General features: G+C 39.1%; 1 protein-coding gene across 4 annotated transcripts in view; it reads left to right on the top strand.

The window, feature by feature from the left end:
- Atad2b (ATPase family AAA domain containing 2B) overlaps positions 1-17,357 on the top strand; it is a 141,213-nt gene that overhangs the window by 33,324 nt on the left and 90,532 nt on the right. For all 4 annotated transcript variants that reach the window (XM_042696647.1, XM_042696648.1, XM_042696646.1 and 1 more), the window contains exons 8-11: positions 5,142-5,217; positions 9,468-9,566; positions 11,708-11,819; positions 15,797-15,912. In XM_042696647.1, the coding sequence (XP_042552581.1) occupies positions 5,142-5,217; positions 9,468-9,566; positions 11,708-11,819; positions 15,797-15,912 (403 nt within the window). The remainder of the gene's footprint in view (positions 1-5,141; positions 5,218-9,467; positions 9,567-11,707; positions 11,820-15,796; positions 15,913-17,357) is intronic.

Below are 17,357 nucleotides of genomic sequence, written 5' to 3'. Positions count from 1 at the left end.
TTAGGTGTTCATGGATCCATTGTGTTTTCTGTCACTTTGGATTAGCTCATATTTCCTCTAATTTTGTTTAAATGAAATGAAAGAGGGTATATTCAATTTTTGTGTTTCATTCAGCATGATTATTCTGATATTCACCTATGCTGATAAATTTTTTTTTTTGGGTCTGGTTGTGGGGCCTGAACTCTGGGCCTGGGTGCTGTCCCTCAGCTCTTCAGCTCAAGGCTAGTGCTCTACCACTTGAGCCTCAGCACCACTTCTGGCTTTTTTCTTTTTGCTTATGTGGTGCTGAGGAATCGAACCCAGGACCTCATGAATGCAAGGCAAGCGCTCTACCACTGAGCCACCTTCCCAACCCCAATTTATTCTTACAATTATCATCAATTATCTCCCATAAACTATTCAGAAAAAGCTGGAATTAGCACTGTCTCAACTGGTAGAGAACTACCTTTGAGCTAAAGAAGCATCAGAAAATGGGAAGTGGCATTGGGGCTCAAAGTGGTAAAACACTGGCCTTGAGCCAAAGAGTTCAGGGACAGTGCCCAGGCCCTGAGTTCAAGCCCCATGACCAACAACAAAATGTATATAGGAAGTTTTAGTTCTTTTTCTTTGTGTCTGGCTTATTTTATTCAACAGAATTATCTTCTTTTTTTTTGGGGGGGGGGGGGTCCAGTTGTGGGGCTTGAACTCTGGGCCTGGGCACTGTACCTCAGCTCTTCAGCTCAAGCTAGCACTCTACCACTTGAGCCACAGCGCCACTTCTGGCTTTTTTCTTTTTGCTTATGTGATGCTGAGGAATTGAACCCAAGGCCTCATGCATGCAAGGCAAGAGCTCTACCACTGAGCCATCTTCCAGCCCAACAGAATTATCTTCTGCGTTCATCAATTTGGATGAAATACAAAAAAGCTTTACAGGTTTATAAATTTATATTGGAGCTGGAATCTAGCTCAGAGGTAGATGGCATGCCTGAGTCATGGATTTGATTCCCAGTTACCCATCTCCAACTTATATTTTTAATAAAATGTACAAATTTTTTACTTATGCTAGGAAAGGAATAATGAGTATAATATCAAAGAAGGTAAATAATTACCTACATAAAAGCAGAGATACAAACTTAGAGAATAGAGTAGAATATAGCATGGAGAAAATAAGCCTTTAATTATATATGATTGTTCTGGTGACTAGTGACCAGTCAGCTCAGTGATCAGGCTCAAGTGTCTGGAATGCAGGGTCAATTGATGAGTTTTTTTATTATTAATGTAGCTATTATAGTTTACTGTAATGCTTATTAAAATATCTTGTTATTATAACATTATTTTGATTCTTTGAATTGAACTCAGAGCTAGGCAAGGGCTGTATTATTGAGCTACATTCCTAACCTTGCTAATGAATTTTATACTTCCAGATGTTTTGTGTTACTTATTAGAGACCTTTTGCTATATTTGGAAGACCTTATTTTAACATTTCCTTAAAGACATCTGGTGGTGATGAATTCTTCCACTTTTGTTTGCCTGGGATAGCATCTCTTTTTCTCAAGGATATCTGTTTTTGGTTCTATATTCTTGACTGGCAGTATTTTCCCTCCAGCATATAGAATATATTATTGTACTCTGTAAGATTCCTGTTGAGAAGTCTGCTGCCAAATGTATATGTAACTGTTTTATACGTAATTTACGTCTTTTCTCATGTGGCTTGCAGAGTTATCTCATTGTCATTGATTTTTGCTAGTTTGATTATAGTGTCCATTGGGATGGTCTGGATTGAATTTGATTGATAATATTTGCCCTCACAATACCCGATAATATCTCTTTATGGGTTTTTGAAAGTTCTCTGCTATTACTATTATTACTACATTATGTTATGTTGCTTTTTGTAATAGTACTGGAGCTTGAACTCAGGGTCTCATCCTTTTCCTGAGTTCTACCATTTGAACAATACCTTCACTTCTGGCATTTAATTGGAGATAACAGTCTCATTTTTGCCCAGGCTGGCTTTGAACCATAGTCCTTAGATTTCAGATTCCTAAGTATCTAGGCATATAGAGATGAGCCACTGAGGCTTGAATAATTATTTTAATGTATGTAAGCTTTCTATTCTTTTATCCTTTTTACTCCTTGAACAACAGTGGCTCATACATGTACTCTTTGGATGCTGTCCAAATAGTCTATCTTTGAATTTATAGATTCTAAGCAGGTAGAGAGGATCAAATAGTAGAATACTTGCCTAGCAAGTATGAGAACTCTGAGTTCAAACCCTAGTACTTCAATACTAATTATAGTAATAATAAGTATAAACTCAGATTTTTTTTTCTTTTTTCTTTTTCTTTTTTTTTTTGGTCGGTTGTGGGGCTTGAACTCTGGGCATGGGTGCTGTCCCTCAGCTCTTCAGCTCAAGGCGAGCGCTCTACCACTTGAGCTACAGCGCCACTTCTGGTTTTCTGGTGGTTTATTGGAGATAGGAGTCTCACGGTCTCTCCTGCCCGGGCTGGCTTTGATCCGAGATCCTCAGATCTCAGCCTCCTGAGTAGCTAGGATTACAGGCGTGAGCTACCAGCGCCCGGCTCAGATTTTTTTTTCTTCTTGATCAGTTCTGCCACTGATACTCTATTGCTTTTCAGTTTGTCCATTTTTTTCAGCTTCAGAATTTGACATTTTACAAATTACTTCAATTTTTTTTTTTTATTCTTATCATTTACTGTTTGGCTTATTCTAATGAATTGTTTCTTTATATTTTCTTCAAATTTATTAAACTACCTTCAGATTCTCTCAGGCAGCTTATATATCTCTGTGTCTTTAAAATCAATCACTTTTGTATATACTTTGTCCATTTGCTGGTATTTTTTTGATTTGTTTTGATCTTTGTGGTTGTACATTGATATGTGCATATTGGTACTTTTTAATACTTTTTTATTGTAAAAATACAGAGGGGTTACAGTTACATGAGCAAGGTAATAAGTACATTTCCTATCAAGCATTGTTGCCTCCTCCTTTGTTTTTCCTCTACCTTCCCTTCCCTCCCACCTCACAACTATACTCCCCCCCACCTAAATTGTAAAGTTTGTTTTTCAACATAATGTCTTGTACATCTCATTGTTTCAATGGGTCAACCTGTATCCCTATTTAAGCATTTTGTTTTTTCTCTTCCCCTCCCCAAATTAGAGAAGTGTATATACAAGATGCAGGACACCGATATCAAATACAGTGAAAACGGGTTATACCGTCGGAGAGGAACATACAAAGAAACAAAAAAATCACATGGTACATTATAAATACGTTAGAAACAATAGCAAGAAAAAAAAACCATTTGTGTCCCTATCTTGGGGTTCATTTTACTTAACATCATCTTATCTGGTCATATGTACTTAGCTTTTGACCTTTTCTGCTTGTCTCAGACATATACTAGTTATTGCAAATAAGGGAAACCATGGGACCTATGTTTCTTTGGGACTGGCTTACTTTACTTAATATAATTTTTTCCAAGTCTTTCCATTTCCTAACAAATGAGGTGATGTCATTCTTTCTGATGGAGGCATGGAATTCCATTTTACACACACACACACGCACGCACACACACGCACACACACATACACACACACACATTTTCTTGATCCATTCATCTACTGAGGGGCATCTAGGTTGGTTCCATCTTAGATATGGTAAATAATGCTGCAATAAACATAGCTGTGCTGGTAGCTTTAGTATGGTCTTCATTTAGGTAAATGCCCAAAAGTGGGATTGCTGGATCATAGGGGAGCTCTATGTGGAGTCTTTTGAGGAATTGCCATACTGCTTTCTTTTCTTTTTTTTTTTTTTTTTGGGTCTGGTCATGGGTCCTGAACTCTGGACCTGGGTGCTGTCCCTCAGCTCTTCAGTTCAAGGCTAGTGCTCTACCACTTGAGCCACAGCGCCACTTCCGGCTTTTTTCTTTTTGCTTATGTGGTGCTGAGGAATCGAACCCAGGGCCTCATGCATGCCAGGCAAGCACTACCACTGAGCCACCTTCCCAGCCCCTGCCATACTGCTTTCCAATTGGTACTTTTCAAATCTCTATAATCTGACTTTCTGGAAATATCCTTGTCTGCAGATTTTTTGGGGCAGGCTGTTTAGTGCTGTCCCTGGCTGCTATACCTGTTGTAGGTTATGTCCCTAAGTTCCAGACCACCAGACACAATGCTGGGCTGGAATCCCATGGCCACTTAGGCTAGTATAGCACTGAGGTGCAACAAAAGCCCATGGCTCCTAAGGTTAATGCAACATTAGAGTATGCCTAAAATTCACAACTACTAAAGCTTTCCTGTTATTCAGAGTGGTTTTTATATTATTCATTCGTTATTCAAAATGCTTGGCTATTGTAGTTGATTGGCAGTGTTGTAGGATGGGCCTTGAGGCCATCCCCTAATAGTTAAGGGTTTCCAACTTGGAAATTTCCATGATTGGGTAAGTCAATTGTCTTGATGTCTAGGGATGAGAGGAGGAAGTCTATGGATACTGCTTTACTGTGGTGGGCTGGTATTGAGGATAAAGGCAAAGTCCTATAGTTAGTTACATCTCTGTCCTCCAAGTGGAATAAGTCTCTTTACACATCTAAGTTGGGAGAGGTGTAATGTGAGTAATGTAAAACCTTCCTTCCTACCTTTTCAATGATTATTTTCTTTTTTTTTTGGGTCCAGTCGTGGGGCCTGAACTCTGGGCCTGGGCGCTGTCCCTCAGCTCTTCAGCTCAAGGCTAGTGCTCTACCACTTGAGCCACAGTGCCACTTCCAGCTTTTTTCTTTTTGCTTATGGTGCTGAGGAATCGAACCCAGGGCCTCGTGCATGCAAGGCAAGTGCTCTACCACTGAGCCACCTTCCCAGCCCCAACAGTCCTATTTTTGTTTTACTCTGTTCTCCACAATTTTTTGTTGTGGGTTGTGATTTTCTAGATGTAGCTAAGAAATCTTTGTCTAGCCAGTCACAGATATTAAGTAAATTCCGTTTAGAATGTTGGTTTTCAGTTTAATAATATTAACATAGATTTTTTTTGTTATACTTCTAAACAATTTGGAAGTTAAAAATACTTGTCTAGGTTCTGTTATGAAAGTGAACATGAGTCGCTCTTCCTTTAATTTATTAATTACTATTTTTCTCATTTTTTCTTCATTTTAGTACCAGCTCATCAAAAAAAGAGGGAAAATACACTGTTTGATATTCACAGGTCTCCAGCAAGAAGAAGCCATATCAGGTAAGTTAGATTGTCTCTCTCCCTTCTTTCTTGTCCCCTGCCCTTCCCTCCCCTCCCCTCCTCTCCACTCCTTTCTCTTCTCTCTCCTCCTTTCCTCCCTTCATTTCCCCCCTTTCTCCCTTCCTCCCTTCTTCCCTTCCTCCAATCTCTCATCCATTTGTTTGTCAGTGTCTCATTGTATAGCCTAGGCTAATGTCAAGTGCATGATTCTAACTAGGTAGGATGTTGATTTTGTCAAAACATTATTTTTCATCAATTGAGATGATCATGTAATTTTTTTTTTTTTTGGTTGGTTGTGGGGCCTGAACTCTGGGCCTGGGCGCTGTCCATCAGCTCTTCAGCGCAAGGCTAGCACTCTACCACTTGAGCCACAGCACCACTTCCAGCTTTTTTCTGCTTATGTGGTACTGAGGAATCGCATCCAGGGCCTTATGCATACAAGGCAAATACTCTACCATAAGCCAACTTCCCAGCCTGAGAATATTTTTATCTATTTATCAGAGATAGGTCTATGATTTGTTTGTTATATCCTTGTCTGTTCTGGGTCAAGTATAATAATGAATTCATAGAATGAGTTTGGGAGCTTTCGTTACATTTTTTCTGGTGGAAAAATTTTAATCTTGGTGTTCTTTAAAGGTCTTACAGAATTTAGTACTTGAGTCTCATTGCTTGTTAAACATCTGTGTAAATGGCTTCCATTTTGGTTGGTAAACTGGATGTAGAAATGTATTCACTTCTAGATTTTCAAGTTTATCTGAATATAATTTTTCAAAGTATTCCCTTATGATCCTCTGGATGTCATTTGGTTTCATTCCCTGTTTTGTTTCCAATTTTTTTTGTCAGTTGTGAGGCTTGAACTCAAAACCTGGGTGCTATTCCTGAGCTCTTTATCTTAATTAAGGCCTAGTATTCTACCACTTTGAGCTACAGTGCCACTTCTGGTTTTCTGGTGGTTAATTGGAGATAAGACTCTCATAGACCTTCCTGACTGGGCTGGCTTTGAATTGTGATCCTCAGATCTCAGCCTCCTAAGTACCTAGGATTACAGGGGTGAACCAGTGGTGCCAGCTTTTTGCTTTTGTTTCTAATTTTATTAATATGGATCTCATTCCTTTTCCTTTAGGTCAGGTCAACTAGGACATTGTTGACCTTACTTATTTCTTCAGAGGATCAGCTTTTTATTTCTTTGATTCTTTTAGTAATTTTACAAGTCTCAATTTTGTTTATTTTTGCCCTAATTAATTCCCTCCACCCTCTCAGATCTTTTTTTTTAGGCTTGTGATCTACCACTTAAACCTGCACTTTTAAAAATTTGTTTCTTTTGTTTTTGGTAAAAGGGCTTGAACTCAGGACCTGACCACTGTCCCAAAGCTATTTTTGCTCAAAACTATTGCTCTACTATTTTGATCCACAGCTCTACTTCTAGTTTTCTTGGTGGTTAATTGGAGATAAGAATCTCATGGACTTTCCTGCTGGGGCTGGCTTTGAGCCCATGATCCTTAACTCAGTCTCCTGAGTAGCTAGGATTATAGATGTGAGCCACTGGTACCTGTGCTTTTTAAAATTTTCTGATTATTTGGAGATAGAATCTATTAAACTATTCTGCCTGAGCTGGCCTTGAAGTAGATTTCAGCCTACTTAGTAATTAGAATTACAGTGTGAGCCACTGGTGCCAGCTCACCCTAAGTTTTTTGTGTTTTGTTTTATTTGAGCCATAGCTCCACTTCAGCTTTTTTTTTTTTTTTTTGCTGTCTCTGAGCCTCTTTGTGCTCAAGGCTAGAACTCTACCACTTGAGCTACAATACCACTTCCAGCTTTTTCTCAGTAGTTTATTGGAGATAAGAGTTTCACAGACTTTCCTGCCTGGGCTGGCTTTGAACTTCGATCCTCAGATCTCAGCCTCCTGAGTAGTTAGGATTATAGGCGTGAGCTACCAGTGCCAGCCATTTCAGCTTTTTGGTGGCTAATTGGAAAAAAAAAATCTAATGGACTTTCCTGTCTAATCTGACTTTGATCTCAACCTTCTAAGTAAAATTGGCACCTGGTGATTCTTATTATTTCGTCATTTCTGCTAATTTTGGGTTTGACCTGTTCTGGTTTTTCTAGGAGATACAGGTGCATGATTAGTAGGTTATTTGTGATCTCTCTCTGTCTGTCTGTCTTTTTTTTTTTAAATGTAGGTGCTCATACCTATAAACTTCTTTCAGCACTATCCCAAAGGTTCTAGTTGTATTTTCATTTTCATTAAATTCTCAGAACCTTGTTTTTCCACTTATTTTTTTAAGTGACCTAATGGTCATTTAAGGAAGTATTGTTCAGTATCCATTTGTTTGAATATTTTCTGTAGTCTTCTAGTTTTATTCCTAAGGTCTGATAGAGTATAAATGATCATTTTAATTTGCCAAGTCTTGCTTTACATTTTAAAATATAATCTATTTTTGAGAAAGTTTTATGGGCTGCCAAGAAGAATGTGTATTGTGCAGCTGCCAGATGAAATATTTTGTAGATACTGGTTAAATCCATTTGATCTGTGGTGTCCAGTTTCTGAGGTTTTCTTATTGTTTTGTTTGGATGAATTACTCAGGCCCTTGCACTCTCTCTTGGCTTTTTCACTCAAGGCTGGCTCCTGCCACTTGAGTCACACTTCTACTTTTGACTTTTTGCTGCTTAATTTTAGTTAAGAGTCTTTTAGACTTTTCTTCGTGGACTAGGTTAGAACCACAATTCTCAGATCTCAGACTCCTGAGTAGCTAGGATTACAGACATGAGCCACCAGCACCCAGCTCTGGATGAGTTGTTCTATTGGTGACAGTGAAGACATTGAAGTCTCCCACCATTACTGTGCTGGAGTCTCTCCATGCTTGTAAGCCCAGAACTTGTTGTACCAACATTTGGTATGTATATATTAATGATTGTTATTTCCACTTGCTGGGTTTTCCCACTTGTTAATGTGAATTAGCCTTCTTTTCTTCTGTGTCATTTTAGTTTAAAATCTGTTTTGCCAGATACATGTTGAGTTACTCCTATTTCTGTCCCTTAAGGCTAGCACTTTACCACTTGAGCCACAGTTCCACTTCTGGTTTTTTCTGCTTATGTGGTACTGAGGAATTGAACCCAGGGCTTCATGCATGCAAGGCAAGCACTCTACTACTGAGCCACCTTCCTAGCCCCAAACTTTTTTAAATTAAAAAATATTTTATGTATTTAATCAGAAATTCATATGCAGTAGAAATCTTAAGTGGGAGGTTTTGTTTAGTTTTATAGATTATTTAGTTTATAAATTTGGAGACTGATTTTCATTGTTTGGAAAAAAGAATTAAAAAAGTGGCAAGCAAGCTGGGCACTGGTGGTTCACACCTGTAATCCTAGTTACTAAGGAGGCTGAGATCTGAGTATCATGGTTCAAAGCTAGCCAGGGCAGGAAAGTCTGTGAGGTTCTTATCTCACAGTGGTGCAGTGGTTCAAGTGGTAGGTGGCTTGCCTTGAGCTGAAGAGCTCAGGGACAGTGCCTAGGCCCTCCCCCCCCAAAAAAAAATGTGGCAAGGTTTTTTTCTATTATTCTGTTATTTAAGCAATGATATATTTTCTAAAATTGAATAAATTTAATGAGTTGCTTTGTACTACTACCCTATTTGAAAAATTGTGGCTATGTTCTTCATTTTATTCTTTCTCCTCAAAACTTACTTTTATTCTTTGTTAGATGTAAACTACATGAAGGCAGAGATACTAAATATTTGCTGAGAGAGTTAATGAATGGATTTTGTCTTGAGGTAGATGTTGTAGGTATGATACTTATAATGTATTTAAAAAAAAAAAACTAATTTCAAAGCTGGACGCGGGTGGCTCATGCCTGTAATCCTAGCTAGTCAGGAGGCTGAGATCTGAGGATCGCGGTTCAAAACCAGCCCGGGCAGGAAACTCCGTGAGACTTATCTCAAATAAATCACCAGAAAAACCGGAAGTGGCACTGTAGCTCAAGTGGTAGAGTGCTCTCCTTGAGCTGGAGAGCTGAGGGACAGTGCTCAGGCCCAGAGTTCAAGCCCCACACCACCACCACCACCACCAAACTAAAAACAACAACAAAAAACTAATTTCAAGTCTTGTTTGTAGCTTTGTAATGGAAGAAGATGCCTGGGATTGAAATTCAAAGCCACCACTTTACCCCTTGCTTCCTCCCGCTCCAAAAAAAAAAAATTGAAAAAATGATTTACTATTGCAATGGCTTTAAGATTTTTGCTGTCTTCCAATAGGAGGAAGAAACATGCCATTCATAGCAGTGATACCACTTCTTCTGATGAAGAACGCTTTGAAAGAAGAAAATCTAAGAGCATGGCAAGAGCAAGGAACAGGTTAGTGAAATTTTTTTAGTATTATTTCTGTTGTAGAAAAAGGAAGGACAATTTTTTTTTTTTTTGTTTAGTCGTGGGGCTTGAACTCTGGGCTTGGGTGCTGTCCCTGTGCTCTTCAGCTTAAGGCGAGTGCTCTGCTGCTTGAGCCACAGCACCACTTTCCGTTCTCTAATGGTTTATTGGAGATTAGAGTCTCATCTACTTTCCTGCCTGGGCTGGCTTTGAACCGCGATCCTCAAACCTCAGCCTCTTGAGTAGCTAGGATTACAGGTGTGAGCCACTGGCACCTGGCTCTTTTTTTTTTTTTTTTAAACATGTTATCTATACTTGAATTTTGCCAATAGTGATAATCACTGTAATTTTTTGCTTGACTAATATACTGATTTGATTCCTACTTTTAAATCTTGCATTAGAACTCTTTGCTCTAATTACTCAGTCTATGAGTAATCATTTACTTGTTCATTCATCCATCTATCCATTCATATAGCCTATTTCTGTTGCACAGGCTAGCATTAAATTCCTGAGTTCAAGTATCCTTCAGTCTCAGCCTCCTGAATAGTTGGACTTTAGAAACACTCTGTTCTATCTAACTAAAATCTAAATTTAAATGAAAGGAATTAAAACTTTTTAAATCTGTTATATTCTGATAGTCTACTTTTTAGGTTCTTTTATTTATTATTATTATTTTTTATTTTATTTTTTGTTGGTCATGGAGCCTGAACTCAGGGCCTGGGCACTGTCCCTCACCTCTTCAGCTCAAAGCTAGCACTCTACCACTAGAGCCATAGCACTACTTCTGGCTTTTTCTGCTTATGTGGTACTGAGGAATCAAACCCAGGCAAGCACTCTACCACCGAGCCACCTTCCCACCCCCTTTTGTTTATTTTTTTATGGTATTGGAAATTAAACCTAGGGCTTTTCCCATGCTAGACAAATGCTCTACCACTGAGGTGCATCTCCAGCCTTAGTAATCTACTTTGAGAATATATTTTTAAGGTACATTAAGATTCAGAAATATCAGTGAAGTTATAATCATCATAGAAGCTATACTTTTTTGAGGTGGTTTATGGTATATGTTGGTGTTTACTTGTTTTAACCCATATCTGGGTACTGTTACGAAGTTCCAGAGGCTAGAAAGTTTATAAAGAAAAGAAGTTTTATTTAACTCGCAATTTGGAGGCTAGAAGTCCAAACTGAATGTTACTGTTTCTGGCAAGGGCCTTCCTGACTGCATTACATCATGAAAAATATCACCATGATGGGGAGGCACATGAACTGGAAGCCGGAGATTGAGACCATGTGTTTAACATGGGCTTAATGTGAAGTGTTTCTTTTGAGAGTATGCTCCAGTGACCACAGGGTCCCAGGCGAGGTCCCATTTCTTAAAGATCAGCCTACTTACATTATCAAACTGAGTATCAAGTTCCCAACATAGACACTCATATTATTCAAAATTGGAGTGAATTGAGCTGTTTGGGAAAATAGATTGATAATGTTGTTTGCTTTATCTAACAACTTCATTTTAGGTCAATTAAAAAGAATTGGGCTGGGAATGTGGCTTAGTGGTAGCATGCTTGCCTAGCATGCATGAAGCCCCTGGGTTCGATTCTTCAGTACCACATAAACAGAAAAAGCCAGAAGTGGTGTTGTGGCTCAAGTGGTAGAGCACTAGCCTTGAGCACAGAGATGCTCAGGGACAGAGCCCATGCCCCTGAGTTCAAGGACCAGGACCAGCAACAAACAAACCAAAAGCTTACAGTATTGAATCAGAAAGAATAGTAGGGAGAATGAGGAGAATCTATACATATTCCACATTGTTTCATGAAATAGGACACTTAAAAATTTAATAATGAAAAATTACCATGAAAACAATGAGAAAAACAATGAGTACATGTTTACAAATAGAGCACACCAAAACAATTTTCTTTACTAATATTGGAAGGCTAATAAATACCAATAAATATTTATATTATTTTTCTTTGAGAAAGCCTTATCTGTAACCACTTTATACATGATATAAGCAATATCTATGATACAGTACAAAAATTTAGGAAAAGTTTCTGGGTTAAGAGAAAATGTAGAGTTTTTGACATTAAAACATAAGACTTTCAAAGCTATTATTGTGTTTTTATAAATTTCAGATGTTTGCCTATGAACTTCAGAGCAGAAGACTTAACGAGTGGTATTCTCCGAGAACGTGTGAAAGTGGGCGCAAGCTTGGCTGATGTTGATCCAATGAACATTGATAAATCAGTAAGTTTTGTAAAAAGTTTTTGTTTATTTATTTATTTTTGGGTCCGGTCATGGGGCCTGAAGTCTGGGCCTGGGTGCTGTCCTTCAGCTCTTCAGCTCAAGGCTAGCGCTCTACCACTTGAGCCACAGCACCACTTCCGGCTTTTTTCTTTTTGCTTATGTGGTGCTGAGGAATCGAACCCAGGGCCTCAGGCATGCAAGGCAAGCGCTCTACCACTGAGCCACCTTCCCAGCCCTGTAAAAAGTTTTTTAAGAGTAATTTTTTGTTTGTTTGTTTGTTTTTTCTGATTCTGGAGCTGGAACTCAGGGTCTGCGTGTTGTCCCTGAACTTTACCACTTGAGCCACAGCTAGCTTTTTGGTGAGAAATTGGAGATAAGAGTCTCACAAACTTCCCTGACCAGGATAGATTTGAACCTCAGTCCCCAGATCTCAGTCTCCTGAGATTACAGCTGTGAACTACGAGTGCCTGACATATTCTTTTTTAAGTTTTTTTTTTTCTTTCTTTCTTTCTCTCTCTCTCTCTCTTTCTTTCTTTCTTTTTTTTTGGTACAGTCGTGGGGCCTGAACTCTGGGCCTGGGCGCTGTCCCTCAGCTCTTCAACTCAAGGCTAACACTCTACCACTTGAGTCACAGCGCCACTTCCGGCTTTTTTTCTTTTTGCTTATGTGGTGCTGAAGAATCGAACCCAGGGCCTCAGGCATGCAAGGCAAGTGCTCTATCAATGAGCCACCTTCCTAGCACTTTTTTTCTTGTTTCTAAAGCACCACATGAGTAAGCACTCTAGATATGACTGGTATTGTTGTTTTCATGTATATATTTTGGAACCCTGCTCACTTATGATGTATAGGCTTTTCATTTTATTCATTCCATTCACTGGAACATAGAACAGATGATGAATCAATGGAAAGCAATAGGCTATTGTTGAAGCTTTTTGATTTCATAATCAGATTTGCATTTTATGTAATTAACTTTGACTATAATGTTGTTAATGGATTTAAGGGAAGCAAAGAAACACGTCAGAATTTAGTGAAGTAATGTTTTCACAGAATAACAGAAAGAAATTGAGGCTATTGTATAGGTTACTAGATTAAGAGAATAGGTCAGGGCTGGGAAGGTGGCTCAGTGGTATAGAGCTTGCCTTGCATGGATGAGGCCCTGGGTTCAATTCCTCAGCACCACATAAGCAAAAAAGAAAAAAAACGGAAGTGGCTCTGTGGCTGAAGTGGTAGAGCGCTAGCCTTGGGCTGAAGAGCTGAGGGACAGTGTCCAGGCCCAGAGTTCAGGCCCCTTGACTGGACAAAAAAAAAAAAAAGAGAATAGGTCAATAATGGGTAGACTGGATAGAAAATGTAAGGCTCCATTATCTGAAGTAGAGTACATACAGAAGGAATAAAGGAGAAGACGATTTAAGCCTGGCCCTGGTGGCTTATGCCTATAATCCTAGCTACTCAGGAGGCTGAGATCTGAGGATCACAGTTCAAAGGCTGCCCAGCCAGGAAAGTCTTTGAGAGCCTTATCTCCAATAAACCACCAGAAAACTGGAAGTGGTGCTGTGGCTTAAGTGGTAGATCACTAACTTTGAGCTGAAGAGCTGAGGGACAGCACTCAGGCACAGAGTTCAAGTCCCAGGACTGACAAAAAAAATGAAAAAAGGAGAAGATGGTTTGATTAATTGTAGACATATATAGGAATCTGTCACATACTATAAGTAGAAGTACCTTGTTGAGCTGGTGGTCGGTTGCTTATGCCTTAATCCTAGCTACTCAGGAGACTGAGATCTGAGGATTGTGGTTCAAAGCCAGCCTGGGCAGAAAAGTCCCTATGAGGCTCCAATTAACCTTAAAAACTGGAGGTGACATTGTGGCTTAAGTGGTAGAACTCTAGCCTTGAGAACAAAGAGGCTCAGGGACAGCTCCCAAACCCTAAGTTCAAGCCATACAACCATCAAAAAAGAAAATGGAAGTGACTTGTTGGCAGTTATTTGGGTTTGGCATTAAGATTTGGGTTTGGCATTAAGGTGGAAGTATCTGGGCTAGAAATTTACATATGTGTCATCAATAAAAAGATTGTCAAAGCTGCTTTGAAGAATGATGATTGTATCCTGGGCATGTGGCATGAAAATAGAACATTCTGAAGACAGTGTAGATATTTCTCATTGTTAATAGTTTGGGGCTACAATTTGGAGAAAGATTATTGCATTAAAAAATATATATTTTTTCCTCATAGTTATTACAAGGAGTTATTAATTAGACTTTTTTTTTTGTCGGTCGTGGGGCTTGAACTCTGGGCTTGGGCACTGTCCCTCAGCTCTTCAGCTCAAGGCTAGTGCCCTACCACTTGAGCCACAGTGCCACTTCAGGTTTTCTGGTGGTTTATTGGAGATAAGATTTTCCTGCCCAGGCTGGCTTTGAACTTCGATCCTCGGATCTCAGCCTCCCGAGTAGCTAGGATTACAGGCATGAGCCACCAGCGCCCGGCTTAGATTTTTTTTTTTGCTAGTCTTGGGGCTTGAACTCAGGGCTTGGGACTGTCCCTGAGTTTTTTGCTCAAGGCTAGCACTCTACCACTTGAGTCACAGCGCCACTTCCGGCTTTTTCTGTTTATGTGATACTGAAGAATTGAATTCAGGGTTTGTGCATGGTAGGCAGGCACTCTACCCACTAAGCCACATTCCTAGTCCTAATTAGACTTAATTATATATTTGAAAATGAAATTTTAACTGCAGTCTAAAGTCATAGAATCCAATATTTTATTGACAATCAAAAAAAATTCAGAGCATTAAGTATTTCCAGCCGGGTGCTGGTCGCTCACGCCTGTAATCCTACTACTCAGGAGGCTGAGATCTGAGGATCGTGGTTCAAAGCCAGCCTGCTGTAGGAAAGTCTGTGAGACTCTTATCTCCAATAAACCACCAGAAAACCAGAAGTGGTGCTCTGGCTCAAGTGGTAGAGTGCTTGCTTTGAGCTAAAGAGCTCAGGGATAGTGCTCAGGCCCAGAGTTCAAACCCCATGACTGAGCCAAAAAATAAAAATAAAAAATCCAGAATTCTTAGAAGATAGTACATTTTCTGAATATCATAGCTTAAGATCTTTGTTTATTGGCTAACCAATATCCTTCTCTGTTAAATCTGTTTATTTTAGATGTCTCTTGACAGCCAATCAGAGTAACAAATTTCCTTAAAATTAGATAACATAAAGCTGGGCACCAATGACTCATGCCTGTATCCTAGCTACTAGGAGACTGAAGTCTGAAGATAGTGGTTCAAAACCAGCCTGGGCAGAAAAGTCTGTGAGACTTTATCTTCAGTTAAGCACCAAAAAAACCACAAGTGGAGCTGTGGCTCAAGGCTACCCTGGAACACAAAAGCTCAGCAAAGCAGCATATAGGCCCTGATTTTTAAGCCCCAGGATCAGCACACACACCAAAATTTGATACCATAAGAAAATTAAGCTCCTCTTAAAATTAACCTCTGTTATTTCTAGGTTAGATTTTTCCGTGATATTATATTTATCGTGGACATTTTAAGTATTGTAACAGAAAGAAGTAGAGAAAGCCGGGTGCCAGTGGCTCACGCCTATAATCCTAGCTACTCAGGAGGCTGAGATCTGAGGATCAAAGCCAGCCTAGGCAAGAATGTCCGTGAGACTCTTATCTCCAATAAACCACCAGAAAACTGGAAGTGGCGCTGTGGCTCCTAGTGGTAGAGTGCTTGCCTTGAGCTGAAGAGCTGAGGGACAGCACACAGGCTGAATTCAAGCCCCACTACTGACCCCCCCCCCCAAAAAAAAAAAGAATGAATGGTAGCTTATATCTAACCCAATATTAACTTACATTTTTCTGTTGACTTTATTTTTGTACAATTATTTTTGTATATAGTTAAAAAACTTCTGAAGCCATATATTTCTGAATTGTTAAACTCAAACAATTCTCAAAACATGAAATTATTTTATATGCAAGGTTTTTCTTTCTTTTCAAGGTGCGGTTTGATAGCATAGGTGGATTGAGCCATCATATTCATGCTCTAAAGGAGATGGTGGTATTCCCGCTTTTATATCCAGAAATTTTTGAAAAATTTAAAATTCAGCCTCCAAGGTATGTTATAACTTAAATCTTTGTTATTGTACTATGTTAACTTGTCAAATTTCATTTAATTAGTAGTGATTATTGTTTTAGTAACAATAAGAATGAAATTATATTAGAATTTATTTCTGTCTTCTTAGGCATTTTTATTTTTTGAACTTCATAGTCAAGCACATGATGAAATCTTTTTCTTTTTTGTAGTGGTAAGATTAAACCTAAGGCCTTGTATATGCTAGATAAGTGGTCTTTTATTGAGGTACATCTGCAGCCCTAAAATCGTTCATGTAGGCCCTGAATGTACATCTGGATTCCTCAAATATAGTGATCCCTCACTTATTGCAGGAGTTAAGTTCCAGAGATCTCCGCAATAAGTGGAAATCTGCAAAGTAGCAGCATTAGTCCTCCCTCCCTATATCACAGCTCTCTTATTGTTATTTCGCAATATTAAAAAAAAATACAGTGAAGCTGCAATAAATGAACTGTGTCATAGTGAGGGATGACTGTAGATTTTCCTGAATTTGATTTCTTAATAGCATTGAGTTTGATATTATGTACTGTTTAGTTTTGAAAGCATAAATTGATTACAGTATTTCTTTGACTTGATGTATTATTTCTGAAGTAGAAGAAATCTTGATTTTTTTTTTTTTAATTGGTTGTGGGGCTTGAACTCCTGGCCTGGACACTGCTCCTCAGCTCTTCAGCTCAAGGCCAGTGCTCTACCACAGCCCCACTTCCAGTTTTCTGTTGTTCAGTTGGAGATAAGAGTCTCATGGACTTTCCTGCCGGGGCTGGCTTTGAACTGTGATCCTCAGATTTCAGCCTCCTGAGTAGCTAGGATTACAGGCATGAGCCACCAGCTCCCATCTTGATAAATTACTTTTATGAACAGATTTGATCATGAGGTGGTTATTTTAGAAAATGCTGAGAAATTGTGAAAGGAGATTGGACATAATAAAAGATATACATATTAGACTGTTGTATTTAAAATGATGGATACCTTCATTGAAAAAGTTTTTTTACTCAGGTAAAATTCTGACTTATTTTCCATATTTTTGTTGTTGTTGTTGTTGTTTGTGGGGCTTGAACTCTGGGCCTGGGTGCTGTCCCTCAGCTCTTCAGCTCAAAGTGATTCCTCTACCACTTGAGCCACAGTACCACTTCTGGTTTTCTGGTGGTTAATTGGAGATAAGAGTTTCATAGACTTTCCTACCCAGGCTCGCTTTGAATGGTGATCCTCAGATCTCAGCCTCCTGAGTAGCTGGGATTACAGGTATGAACCACCAGCGCCCAGCTTTCCATGTGTTTTAAAGGATGTGGAAAATAATTTTTATCTGATGGATCAAATATTGGCCTATAATTTTTTTATTTTTTGCCAGTTCTGGAGCTTGAACTCAGGGTCTAGGCACTGTCCCTGAGCTGCTTCTGCTCAAGGCTGCCTTCTACAGCACCACTTGAGC

This window comes from Dipodomys spectabilis, unplaced genomic scaffold, assembly GCF_019054845.1.
Source record: "Dipodomys spectabilis isolate Male_0828 unplaced genomic scaffold, ASM1905484v1 ptg000210l, whole genome shotgun sequence".
NCBI lineage: Eukaryota > Metazoa > Chordata > Mammalia > Rodentia > Heteromyidae > Dipodomys > Dipodomys spectabilis.
Note: the sequence above shows the minus strand (reverse complement) of the source record. Positions and strands in the feature narration are given on the sequence as shown.